At 49.8% G+C, this 12,844-nt stretch overlaps 1 protein-coding gene across 1 annotated transcript in view; it reads right to left on the bottom strand.

Moving 5' to 3' along the window:
* LOC115474637 (sulfotransferase 1C1-like) overlaps positions 1–12,844 on the bottom strand; it is a 63,441-nt gene that overhangs the window by 9,253 nt on the left and 41,344 nt on the right. The window contains exon 7 of the mRNA XM_030210218.1: positions 7,213–7,302. Coding sequence (XP_030066078.1) covers positions 7,213–7,302 — 90 coding nt within the window. The remainder of the gene's footprint in view (positions 1–7,212; positions 7,303–12,844) is intronic.

Raw genomic sequence — 12,844 nt, 5'->3', positions numbered from 1 at the left:
GAATGAAAGAAAGATTCTTAGCTGTAAAGAATTAGTTCTTACAAGGGGGGAGGAAGGACACCCCCCTGAAAATAGGCTGTGGCAAGGATATGAAATTCTCTTGTCATCTGGACTATTTCAGAGCCTCTTTAAATGAGCAGTTACTTATATACCCTTCCCATCACAAAGGACCACCTCATATATCACCTAATTAGCAATCCTGCAAGTACATAGGAGTCCTATGATAGGGCCTTAGTGTCCTTGCCACACCTCTGCTCAGTAGCAAACAGTTGGGATGTCATGACAACAGGGGGGGGGGGGTCTTGTCAGTTTGTTTGTAACAAGACAGTTAGTTGGGATGTCATGGCAATGGTCTTGTCAGTTTGTGGTCAGCCAGAAATTCCTGTCTTGCAACTATCAGTGGAAACACACAGAAACACAAACAGAAACAAGCAGACCCAAAAGAAAAGGCCAGAAAATTCCAGAACAAGCACTCGCTACCACATGACCATGTTACTATGTAAGAAACTCCATGGGGAGTTTTCCTTTGAAAATAGGCTTTCAGGCCCACAAGTATTTGGAAATGTGGATCAGCAGTTTAGAAAGGATGTTTAACTCAGAATATGGACGTCCAAATCAGAACATCAAAAAATGGACATCCAGCTCACATGTATTTTAGAACAAGATATAGCCTATTCACAGTTCACAGCTCGCATTTATTTAATATACCGCAAATAAAATAAATATCTAAGCAGTTTAGAAACAATCTTAAGTTAACTAGAGAAGGGGAGGCAAAAGCACAAAAGGATTCTGAGGATAAAAGGGAAAATTTCAATCAAAAGAAAGTTACTACTTTTAATTCATGGGTAGGATTCATGAAAGGAGGAGCTTTCTGCACTGAAACGCAGGACAGAGTTGAGTCATATTTAGGGTAAGTCTTGTATAGTGTTGATTTGTTAATAAATGTCCCAGAGTTGGAACTTCTGTGGTTACTCTCTCTTTTTTCTTGTTGTTGTTGTTGTTGTTTGCTTTGTGTTTTTTCAAAAGAAGTCCCTTCTACTTTTATTTTGTCCATGTAATATGGACATCTAAATGCCAGTTTTCAGACATTTTTGGCGTGCATCTGAATAATAATTTTTATTTCCATATCATCAAGCTGATCAATCCATAGACTGGTGGGTTGTGTCCATCTACCAGCAGGTGGAGATAGAGAGCAAACTTTTGCCTCCCTATATGTGGTCATGTGCTGCCGGAAACTCCTCAGTATGTTCTCTATCTCAGCAGGTGGTGGTCACACACAGCAGCAGCTCTGGCTAGGCCTCCAAGCCTAATTCTTAGGTTTTGTTGAGTGCCTGGGGTTGAGGGCTCTTTTGAGCAAGTGCAAACCTGGTGGTGCCAGGTCCCTCCTTTTCTCCCCCCTCCCGCTGGCTCCGTTAAAAAAAAAAAAAAAAAAAAAATTTTGAACGTCCTTAAAGGCGTTTATTTCGACGTTTATTTAAACGTTTATTGCAGCTACTCACTGGGACACCAGGTCGTTACAGCTCGGAGCGGCAAGCAGGTAATTTTTACCTTTTTATAGCGGGCAGGGGGTTCCCCGATTCTTCTCCTCGTGGCATATGGCGTCGGAGGGCGAGGGCGCAAAGAGTCGCTCCCCGGATCGCTTGAGCGCTTCTAGAGGAGATGCGGGGGTCTTAAAGCCTGATTCGCCCTTGTTGGGTGACACTTTCGTGACCGATGAATGTCCCGGTCCTTCCTCCGGCGTGGCGGTTTTTCCCGCCATAAACGCCCATCCCCCGCTCCTCGCCTCCGCCATCTTGGCCGGCCACGCGGCTCGGACGGCTTCTTCTTGGGCCGCCCTTGAGGTTGGAGACATTAATGCCATGAACGCCCTTAATTTGGGCGATGGCACAAAAGCGGCTAAAGTTAAGCGCCGTTCTTCCCACGCGGCTCCTTCGCGGAGTGTCGCGCCGGACGCCATTTTGGATGCGCAGCATGTCTCTCCCCCGCTCTTGCGAGCGCCGGTTGAGGGTGCGTCTAGGGCGGTTGCCCAGGCTGCGGAAGTACACAGTCTGGGGGGTTTCTCCCCCGAGTTTGTTTTGCTGCTGCATCAGGCCTTCCTTATGCAAAACGCTGCCCCTGCTCCCTCGTCTGGTAAAGAGGTTGAGGTTCCCAGAGGTAAACGCCTTCAGGTTGATTCCCAGGCCTTGGAGGACTTTGTCTCCTCCGATGTAGATGAGGGCAGCGTATCTGAGGTCTCCCAACGGTCCTTTGCGGATTCCTTGGAGGAGACGGATCCCCGCTCGGATGGAGCGGATGACCCCTCTGCAGCGCGGCTTTTTAGCTCAGAGGATTTGTCCAACCTGTTGGTGCAGGCCATGGACACTTTGAAGATTTCCTCTCCGGAGGACGTCTCTCCCTCAGCCCCTGTTGGCTCTGCCATTATGCTGGGGACGAAGCGCCCGCCTAGAACCTTCCACGTGCATGATGCCATGCACACCTTAATTGCGGCTCAATGGGATGTCCCGGAAGCGAGCCTTAAAGTGGCTAGGGCTATGTCCCGCCTCTATCCTTTGGCTGAAAGTGAACGTGAGGCCTCTCTGTGGCCTACCGTGGATTCTTTAATCACTGCGGTGACTAAGAAAACGGCGTTGCCGGTGGAAGGTGGCACGGCCCTAAAGGACGCCCAAGACAGAAGATTGGAAGCGGCCTTAAGGTCGTCCTTTGAGGCAGCTGCTTTAAGTTTGCAGGCCTCAATTTGCGGCTCCTATGTGGCCAGGGCGTGCCTGACTATGGTGCAGCGGGCTTTCTCCTCGGATCTTTCCTTGAGGGCTGATTGGCCGGCCCTGGAATCGGGCTTAGCCTATTTGGCAGACTTGCTGTATGATGTCTTGAGGGCCTCAGCGAAAGGCATGGCTCAGACAATCTCTGCGCGGCGGTGGCTTTGGCTGAAACATTGGTCTGCTGACCACGCCTCTAAATCCCGCCTGGCTAGATTGCCTTTTAAAGGCAAGCTGCTCTTTGGGGTCGAGCTGGACAAAATCGTGACCGATCTCGGCACGTCTAAGGGCAAGAAGTTACCAGAGGTCAGGGCTCGGGCTAGTACTCGCCCTGGTACCTCCAGAGGACGGTTTCAGGAAGCCCGTCGGTACCGCCCGGGCAGGTCGGGCTCCTCTGCCCCCTCTTCCTTCAAGAGGAACTTCTCCCCCAAGCAGCATTCCTTTCGCAGAGACCGCCGTCCCGGAGGTGTCCCCTCCAGTCCTCCCCCAGGGTCTCGTACCCAATGACGGGGCCTTGGTCCACGCCCCAGTACAGATTGGAGGACGGCTGTCCTCGTTTATGGGCGAGTGGACCACAATAACTTCAGACGCTTGGGTGCTGGAAGTCATCAGAGACGGCTACAAGCTAGAGTTCTGCCGACCCTTAAAAGACGGGTTTGTACTCTCTCCCTGCAAGTCTCCGGTCAAGCTGTGGTAGTGCAGCAGACCTTGAACAATCTGATCCGCCTGGGGGCGGTCGTTCCGGTGCCAGAAAATCAGCTTGGCAAGGGATGTTACTCCTTTTTCTTTGTGATACCAAAGAAAGGAGGTTCTGTACGGCCTATCCTCGACCTCAAAGGGGTCAATTGGGCCTTGAAAGTTCGGTACTTTCGCATGGAGACCCTCCGCTCTGTTATAGCGGCAGTGAAGGCAGGAGAGTTCCTGGCATCCTTGGACATCAAGGAAGCGTACTTGCATATTCCCATCTGGCCTCCTCATCAACGCTTTCTGCGTTTTGCAGTACTGGGCCGACACTTCCAGTTCAGAGCCCTCCCATTCGGGTTGGCTACTGCTCCGCGGACCTTCTCCAAAGTAATGGTGGTCATCGCGGCCTTCCTGAGGAAGGAAGGAGTTCAAGTCCATCCTTATCTGGACGACTGGTTGATCCAAGCCCCCTCTTATGCAGAGTGCGGCAAAGCTGTGAACCGGGTGGTTGCTCTTTTGAGCTCCCTGGGGTGGATCATCAACTGGGAGTAAAGCCAGCTGCGCCCGACTCAGTCCCTGGAGTATCTGGGAGTTCGATTCGACACCCAAGTGGGCAGAGTGTTCCTGCCAGACAATCGGATTGTCAAGCTTCAGGCTCAGGTGGACTAGTTCCTAGTAGCCACCCCTATTCGGGCTTGGGACTACGTGCAGCTGTTGGGCTCTATGACGGCCACGATGGAAGTAGTGCCCTGGGCCAGGGCTCATATGAGACCACTACAACAATCTCTGCTGCTGCGCTGGACTCCGATGTCGGAGGATTATGCTGTGCGCCTTCCATTGGACCCAGCAGTGCGCAAGGCGCTGAGCTGGTGGACGCAGACAGACAAGTTGTCTGCAGGAATGCCTCTGGTGACCCCGGAGTGGATTGTCGTCACGACAGACGCCTCTTTGATGGGCTGGGGAGCCCACTGCTTGGGAAGGACAGCGCAGGGGCTCTGGTCTCCTGCAGAGGCAAGTGGTCTATCAACCTCCTGGAACTCAGAGCCATTCGGTTGGTGTTGTTGGAGTTCATCCCGGTACTGGTGTTGAAGCCTGTACGGGTCCTGTCGGACAATGCCACGGCTGTGGCCTATGTCAACTGCCAGGGAGGTACCAAGAGCGCCCCTCTAGCCAAGGAGGCCATGAATCTATGCCAGTGGGCGGAAGCGAACCTGGAACAGCTGTCAGCGGCCCACATTGCCGGAGTCATGAATGTCAAGGCGGACTTTCTCAGTCGCCATACCTTGGAGCCCGGAGAGTGGCAGCTATCTGCTCAGGCGTTCTTGGACATCACGAAGCGCTGGGGCCAGCCGAGCCTAGATCTGATGGCGTCATCGGCCAATTGCCAAGTGCCGCGCTTTTTCAGCAGAGGACGGGACCCTCGATCCCTGGGAGTAGATGCTCTCCTCCAACAGTGGCCCACACAAGAGCTTCTCTATGTGTTCCCGCCCTGGCCCATGTTGGGCAGGGTGCTAGACCGGGTGGCAAAGCATCCCGGCAGGGTAATCCTGGTGGGTCCGGATTGGCCCAGACGTCCCTGGTATGCGGACTTGATCAGGCTCTCAGTCGGCGATCCTCTGCGGCTGCCAGTGGAGCAGGGCCCGTTACATCAGGGTCACGTGGTGATGGAGGATCCCTCCCCCTTTGGTCTTACGGCCTGGCTATTGAGCGGCAGCGTCTGAGAAAGAAGGGCTTCTCAGACAAGGTCATCGCCCATATGCTGAGAGCGAGGAAGCGCTCTACTTCTACTGCTTACGCCAGGGTTTTGGCGTATCTTTGCAGCGTGGTGTGAAGCAGGCTCACTTTCTCCCTTCACTGCTCCAATTTCTTCAGTGTTGGCGTTCCTGCAAGAAGGTCTGGACAAAGGCCTGTCGCTCAGTTCCCTGAAAGTTCAGGTAGCGGCTCTGGCTTGCTTCAGGGGCCGCCTGAAGGGTGCTTCCCTGGCTTCGCAGCTAGATGTGGTGCGCTTTCTCAAGGGAGTTAATCACCTGCGCCTCCTCTGCACTCAGTGGTGCCTGCGTGGAATCTCAACCTGGTGCTAAGAGCATTGCAGAAGCCGCCTTTTGAACCCTTGTCGAGGGCATCTCTGAAAGACCTGACGTTGAAAGCAGTCTTTTTGGTGGCTATCACTTCAGCCAGAGAGTTTCCGAGCTCCAGGCGCTCTCATGTCGAGAGCTTTTTCTGCAGTTCACTGAGGCAGGAGTGACTATTCGCACAGTGCCTTCCTTCCTGCCAAGATGTTTTTCGCTTCCATGTGATTCAGCAGCTCTGTCTCCCTTCCTTTCGTAGGAGGTCTACCCAGAGGAATACTCTGCTCTCAATTTCTGGATGTGAGACGAGTCATCATCAGATACTTGGAAGTGACCAATGATTTCCGGATATCGGATCATCTGTTTGTCCTGTTACAGGTCCTCGTAAGGGTCTGCAGGCTTCTAAGCCTACAGTGGCAAGATGGGCAAGGAAGCCATTGCAGCGGCTTAGGGTCCGTCTCCTTGGAAGAGATTTGCAAGGCGGCAACTTGGGCTTCGGCCCATACCTTTGCCAGGCATTACCGCTTGACTGTGGCTGCTCAGGCGGAGGCCCGGTTTTAGAGCTTCAGTGTTGCGGTCAGGGATTTCTATGTCCCGCCCTGGGTGAGTACTGCTTCGGTACATCCCACCAGTCTATGGATTGAATCAGCTTGATGATATGAAGGTAAAATTATGTATCATACCTGATAATTTTCTTTCCATTAATCATAGCTGATCAATCCATAGCCCCTCCCAGATATCTGTACTGTTTATATTCTGGTTGAATTTTAGGTTCAGTTTAGCCTTCAGTTACTTCAGGAGGACTTCGTGTTCAAGTTCTTCTTTCACTTGGATTCTCAAGAGTTGAGACGAGTTTGGTTACAGTTGAGCTGCTGCATTCCTCTCCCCTCCGTTTTACGGGGCTGGATTGAGATTTAAATTCTGCCGGCACTCCCTCCCGCTTCGTGCGGTTGTAGGGCAGCTTGTACCCCTCCCGCTTCGGCGGTGTTAGGGTCAGTCAGCTCCTCCCGCGGTTGCAGGATAAGCCCGATCCCCCGCATCGGCGGGTGTGGTGTCCCTCCCCCGCTCCGCGGGGATGAGCTGGACGGATTCCCCTCCCCACTTGTGTGGGGATGAGCTGGGTTAAGTCCCCTCCCCCCGGTTTCGGCGGTGGTGAGCTGGGCAGAGTGTCCCTTCGTGGGTGTAATTCTCTAAGTGCTGAGTTCCTGCGGATGGCTTTGATATCGACATACTGAGGAGTTTCGGCAGCACATGACCACATATAGGGAGGCAAAGTTTGCTCTCTATCTCACACCTGCTGGTAGATGGACACAACCCACCAGTCTATGGATTGATCAGCTATGATTATGGAAAGAAAATTATCAGTATGATACATAATTTTACCTTTCAGATGAGCATCTTGGGCATGCGCCAAGTGGCATTTGATGTGTGTAGGTCCCTGCAGCCCTGGTTACCGTGTGAGACTTTAATGCTAGGTCAATGGCTGGTGGTAAGGTCTCCGACCCAAAATGGACGCTGTGGAAATTTTCATTTTGCCACACATCCATTTCGGCAAAAATTTTCAAAGGCATTTTTTGCAAGTGTGCTGAAAAATGATCTGCGTGCGCCCAAAACACGCATCTACACTACCGCAGGCCATTTTTCAGTGCACCTTAGTAAAGGACCCCTTCGCCTCCCAGTATTTCAGGGCTCCATTATCTCACCTCCTTTATATCTTCATAGAACATGTACAGGATCCTGTGCTTGTCCTTCTCATCCCAGTAGCCACGTACATGATCGTACCAGGAGCCCAGCTGACTTGGAAGGATACAAAACAGGTATGAATGGAGCTAAGAGAAGCAGATGTAAACATGTTGTAGCCCTTGAATGAAATATACAAAATATAACTTCGATGTGAGTTCATTAGGGACAGTGCAAAGTACCTGTAATAGAAATTGTAAACACCAAAAAGGGGCATAATTGAACGTTGCCGGCGAAATAGGTCGCCAGCAATCTATTTTGGTGGCGGCGCAACAGCTGGCCGGAACCGTATTTTTGAAAAGATGGCCGGCCATCTTGTTTTTGATAATACGGTTTAGCCTGGCCAAATGCCAGAGTTCGCCAGGTTTGAGATCGCTGGTTTTGTTTTTCAGCGATAATGGAAAAAAAATGCGGCCATCTCAAACCCAGCAAAATCCAAGGCATTTGGTCATGGGAGGAGCCAGCCTTTGTTGTGCACTGGTCCCCCTGACATGCCAGGACACCAACCGGGCACCCTAGGGGGCAACTTCTAAAAATGTTTAAAAAATACACAAATAGCTCCCGGTGCATAGCTTCCCTTACCTTGGGTGCTGAGCCTCCCAAACCCACTCCCCACAACTCTACACCATTACCATAGCCCTTATGGGTGAAGGGGGGCACCTACATGTGGGTACAGTGGGTTTGGGGGGGAGCGGTTGGAGGGCTCACACTTAGCACCACAAGTGTAACAGGTAGGGGGGGGGTGGACCTGGGTCTGCCTGCCTGAAGTGCACTGCACCCATTAAAAACTGCTCCAGGGACTGCATACTGCTGTCAGGGAGCTGGGTATGACATTTGAGGCTGGCATAGAGGCTGGAAAAAAGTGTTTTATTTTTATTTTTTTTACTGTGGGAGGGGGTTGGTGACCACTGGGGGAGTATGGGGAGGTCATCCTCCATTCCCTCCAGTGGTCATCTGGTCAATGGGGCCACCTTTTTGAGGCTTGGTCATGAAATTAAAGGACCAAGTAAACCCGGAGAAATACTGATTTAACGCCACTTTTTTTCCATATCCACAAAAGCCGGCCATCTGGTAGCCACGCCCATGCCTGCCCATGTCCCGCCTTCACTTCGCCGCCGACATAACGACATGCAGGGAAGAACACTGAAGTGGGGTGAGGAGAGGAAAGAGGCAGGGGATAAATGCTGGGCTGGGGTGAAGGGAAAAAGGAACTTGGAGAAAAGCCTTCTCAGATGCTCTGTTATGAAAATACTCTCCATGTGTGCAGTTACCCTGTAGCATCCAGCTCTTCACACAAACATACAGGCCACACCCAAAGATTAATCATTTTTACCTTGGGACATTGCTGGAATGAAGAGTCATATGAATATCAATATGGGCTAAATTTGTGCTATTTAGCATAGGGTCTCATTGCAGAAAATGGGATCCTGTGCTAATATGAGCACAACTTGTGGTAAAATAATCTGTCTTCTCATGTTGATAACTTCCCCACTTATTCAAGTTGCTCAGTAAGGGGAACTAGGAAAGATTCAGGTAATAATCAGTGGCTGCAAGTCTGTATAATGGAGGTGGAGCTGGGGGGGGGGGGAGTTATTATATTCCCTTAAATACTCTTCTGTGCAAAATGTTCTGTGGAGAGGAGGAGTAGCCTAGTGATTAGTGCAGTAGGCTGACAACCAGGGGAGCCTACTTCAAATCCTACTACTGTTACTTTGTGATCTTGAGCAAGTCACTTAGACCCCATTGCCTCAGATACAAAATTAGATTTAAGACCTCGAGGACAGGAAAACACGTGGGGTGCTCATTTTCAAAGCACATAGAAGTTACAAAGTTATGTGAAGGAACATTTCTGATATGATGTCTACGTCAGAAGTTGAACATTTTGCACTAAATGTCCCAAATCTGAATGGCCAAATATACAAACATCTATCTTTTTTTCTCCACGAATACCATTTCTAACAAGGTTTTGTGGCTCTGTGCATTTTTCTTTTCAGTTATTAAAAAAAAAAAGTACAAGTGCAAAACATAGAAAAATCAAGCCATCGGGAGTAGGAAGGGCCAGCATTTTTAGCAGACTGGCCCCCCCAAACATCCTAGGAGAGCAATAGGGTACCCTATGGGGCACTGCTGTGGACTTCATATAAATGCTCCCAGGGGCACCTCTCACTGTTGCTCCCTTAGCTTGTCTGCTAAGACCCCCCCAAAACCCAATACCCTCAACTGTATACTACTACATAACCCTTATGGGTGAAGGGGGCATCTATATGTAGGAAAAAGTGAGTTTGGTGGGGGGGGCAAGAGTGGACTGACTATTCAGGCAACTGGCAGTGCCTGAGGGTCCAGAGGCTCTAGGGGGCCCAGAGGCTCTGCCCAGATGCCCCGCCACACACTACAGCCACTCCCAGGTCCTACCTTAAAGGACGCCACTGGTGATCTAGTGGCCTCTGTGGGGGGAACATGTTATTTTCTGTCTGTGTGCTGCCGCGATTCCCCTGCCCGGCACCACAGTATTTAAAAAATGGCTGATGAGACTCCCTGCGTAAGTCTTGTGAGACTGTCAAGACCAGCGAGACTACCAGGGAAGTCTCAGCCGCCATTTTGAAAACACAGCAGTGCCTGCAGGTAGGGTAATAGCGGCAGCGCAGTGGGCGGGAAAGAACATGATCCCCATCCTCCCCCCGCAGAGACCAATAGACCACCAGGGCCCTTCATTTAGGACTGGGGCAGCGGCCTGCGGTGGTAGAAGGCAGCAGTGTGGCGGTAGGGGGTGTTGGGCAGTGACCGGATGGGGGGCCCAGACCACCCTCAGTCCACTCCTGGTAACAGATAGGAGGAAGTATTGGCCTGGGTCCACCTGTCTACAGTTTACTGCACCCACCCACTACACTACTTCATGGACCTGCATACTGCTCTAATAGACCTGGCTATAACATCTGAAGGCTGTCATACAGATTGGTGAGTATTATTTTTATTCACAATTTTTGGGGGGTGGGGGGGGGGGGGTCAGTGACCACTAGGGGAGTAAGGGAGGGGGTCATCTCTGACTCCTTCCAGTGGTAATTTGGTCATTTAGGACACCTTTTTGTGTCTTATTTGTTGTAAAAACAGATCTAGACCAAAACATTGAAGTTTTCATCCTAGATGTTTTAGTTTTGTTCCATTATCACTGTAAAATGTCCAAGTGTAGGCACGCCTCAATCCCGCCTTCAAAAACACCCCAACATCTCCCCTTGTGATTTGGGCCAACTGCAGACAAAATTGCCATAGATAGACGACTACAAAACAAGTTTAGAAAATACCAATTTGGATGTTTTGAAAAGAAATCCATCCAAATGATGCCTCAGGACATTTTTTGGATGTTTTTCTCTTTCAAAAATGTGCCCCATAATAGCCCATATAAATTTGTAAGTCTATGTGCTTTGAAAATGAGCCTCCTAGTGTGAATATAACATGCCTTTAACTACTACGGAAACAGGGTGTAAGCTAAACCCTAAAATAATTTATAAAGGCAAAGAGATAGAATGGGGGGAAGTGGCAGGAGTGAGTGGGGAAAAGGTAAGAGGGCCCTTCTTCAGAATTGTGATAATGTGCTCAGTGGGACATGTGCTTATCATCTTTCCAATGACATTAAGCTACAGGTATTCCATAGTCTCACTCTGGTTTGTTCTTTGTAAGGTGTGCTTGTCACTTGACTGAGCAAATCAGAAGCGGATTCTGATACTTATGCAGCTGAATTACTATCCATTGCTAATGGCCCATTTTTACTGCAATTGAATCTATTTCCATATGATGTAACTATGATTAGAGGGAGTGAGTTGAATTATTCCAGGTCTGGATTATATATCCATGAATTGTCTATACTTTACTCCCATATCATTAATCTAGTCCTTTAAGATATAATGGGTCACTTTCAAAGAGAAAACATGCAAAAAGTGGCATAAATCTGCATTTCGACGTTTTTAGACATTTTCTACGAAGTCTGTCAGAGTGCTTTCAAATCACAAGGGGGCATATTAAGGGCGGGATCGGGCATTTCTAGCACTTGGATGGGGTTTTCTTTTGCCATAATGGAACAAAACAAAACATCCAGGGCTATAAGTTGGACGTTTTGGTCTAGAACCTGTTTTATTAATGAATAAGCCACAAAACATACCCTAAATGATCAGATGACCACTGGAGGGAATTAGGATGACCTCCCATACTCCCCCAATGGTCAGTAAACCCCCTCCCCCACCCAAAAAAATGTGTATTAAAACATATACCAGTCTCTATGCCAGCCTCCAGATGTTTCATACTCAGGTTCATTAAAGCAGCATACAGGCCCCTGGAGTAGTCTAGTGGTGGGTTACAGTGCACTGTAGACAGGTGGACCCAAGCCCATATCTCCTCCTACCTGTTACACTTGTGGTTAGAAACTGTGAGCGCTCCCAAACTCACCAGAACCCCACTGTACCCACATATAGGTGCCCCGCTTCACCCATAAGGGCTATTGTAGTGGTGTACAGTTGGGGGTGGTAGTGGGTTTTAGGGGGGTTGGGGAGGAACAGCAGACAAATTAGGGAGCAACGGTGAGATGTGAACCTGGGAATATTTATTTGCAGTCCACTGCAATTGCCCCAAGGGTACCCCCTTGCTCTCCCGGGATGTCTGTGCGGCCAGTTACTAAGACTTTTGGCTCCTACATCCTAATGGCTTGATTTTGTGTGTTTTTCAATTGGACTTTTTCTTTTTCAAAATGGACCAAAAAGATAAATGCACCGAGCACATTTAGCAAATAGCCATTTTCGAAAAAAAAAAAAAAAAAAAGACAGACGTTTTTCTGTTTTGAAAAAAGCTATATTCCCACCTGAATTTTTTGGACTTGGACGTTTTTAGCAAACCGTCCAAAGTTGGACTTAGGCATCATATTGAAACTGCCTCTCAGTGTCATATGGAGGGGCATAATCGAACAGTAGCGCCCATCTCTAGGACGGCGCCACGAAGGGGTGGGGGAAACCGTATTATTGAAACAAATGGGCATCCATCTTTCGTTTCGATAATACAGTCAGGGAACGCCCAACCTGCTTATAATCGAACGAGAATAACGCCCAAAGTTCCGACCTAAATCGGGAGATGGGCGTTCTTCTCACAAAACAAATAATGCGGCATAATCGAAAGCCGAACTTGGACGCTTTCAACTGCACTCCCGTCGCGGATGCGGACAAAGTTGACGGGGGAGTGTCGGAGGCGTGGTGAAGGCGGAACTGGGGCGTGGTTATCACCCGAACAGAGATGGGCGCCCTTCGCCGATAATGGATGCGTTTGTAGCTAGAATTTAGGGCACTTTTCCTGGACCCTGTTTTTTTGACGAATAAGGCCCCAAAAAAGTGCCCTAAATGACCAGATGACCCCCAGAGGGAGTCGGGGATGACCTCCCCTGACTCCCCCAGTGGTCACTAACCCCCTCCCCACAACAAATGATGTTTCACAACTTTTTACTTTCACCCTCAAATGTCATACCCTCCTCCCAAGCAGCAGTATGCAGGTCCCTGGAACAGTTGTTAGGGGGTGCAGTGGACGTCAGGCAGGGGACCCAGGCCCATCCCCCCCCTACCT

Source organism: Microcaecilia unicolor, chromosome 7 (assembly GCF_901765095.1).
Source record: "Microcaecilia unicolor chromosome 7, aMicUni1.1, whole genome shotgun sequence".
NCBI classification, from domain to species: domain Eukaryota; kingdom Metazoa; phylum Chordata; class Amphibia; order Gymnophiona; family Siphonopidae; genus Microcaecilia; species Microcaecilia unicolor.
The sequence above is the reverse complement of the archived record's forward strand: the minus strand, read 5'-3'. Positions and strand labels throughout refer to the sequence as shown.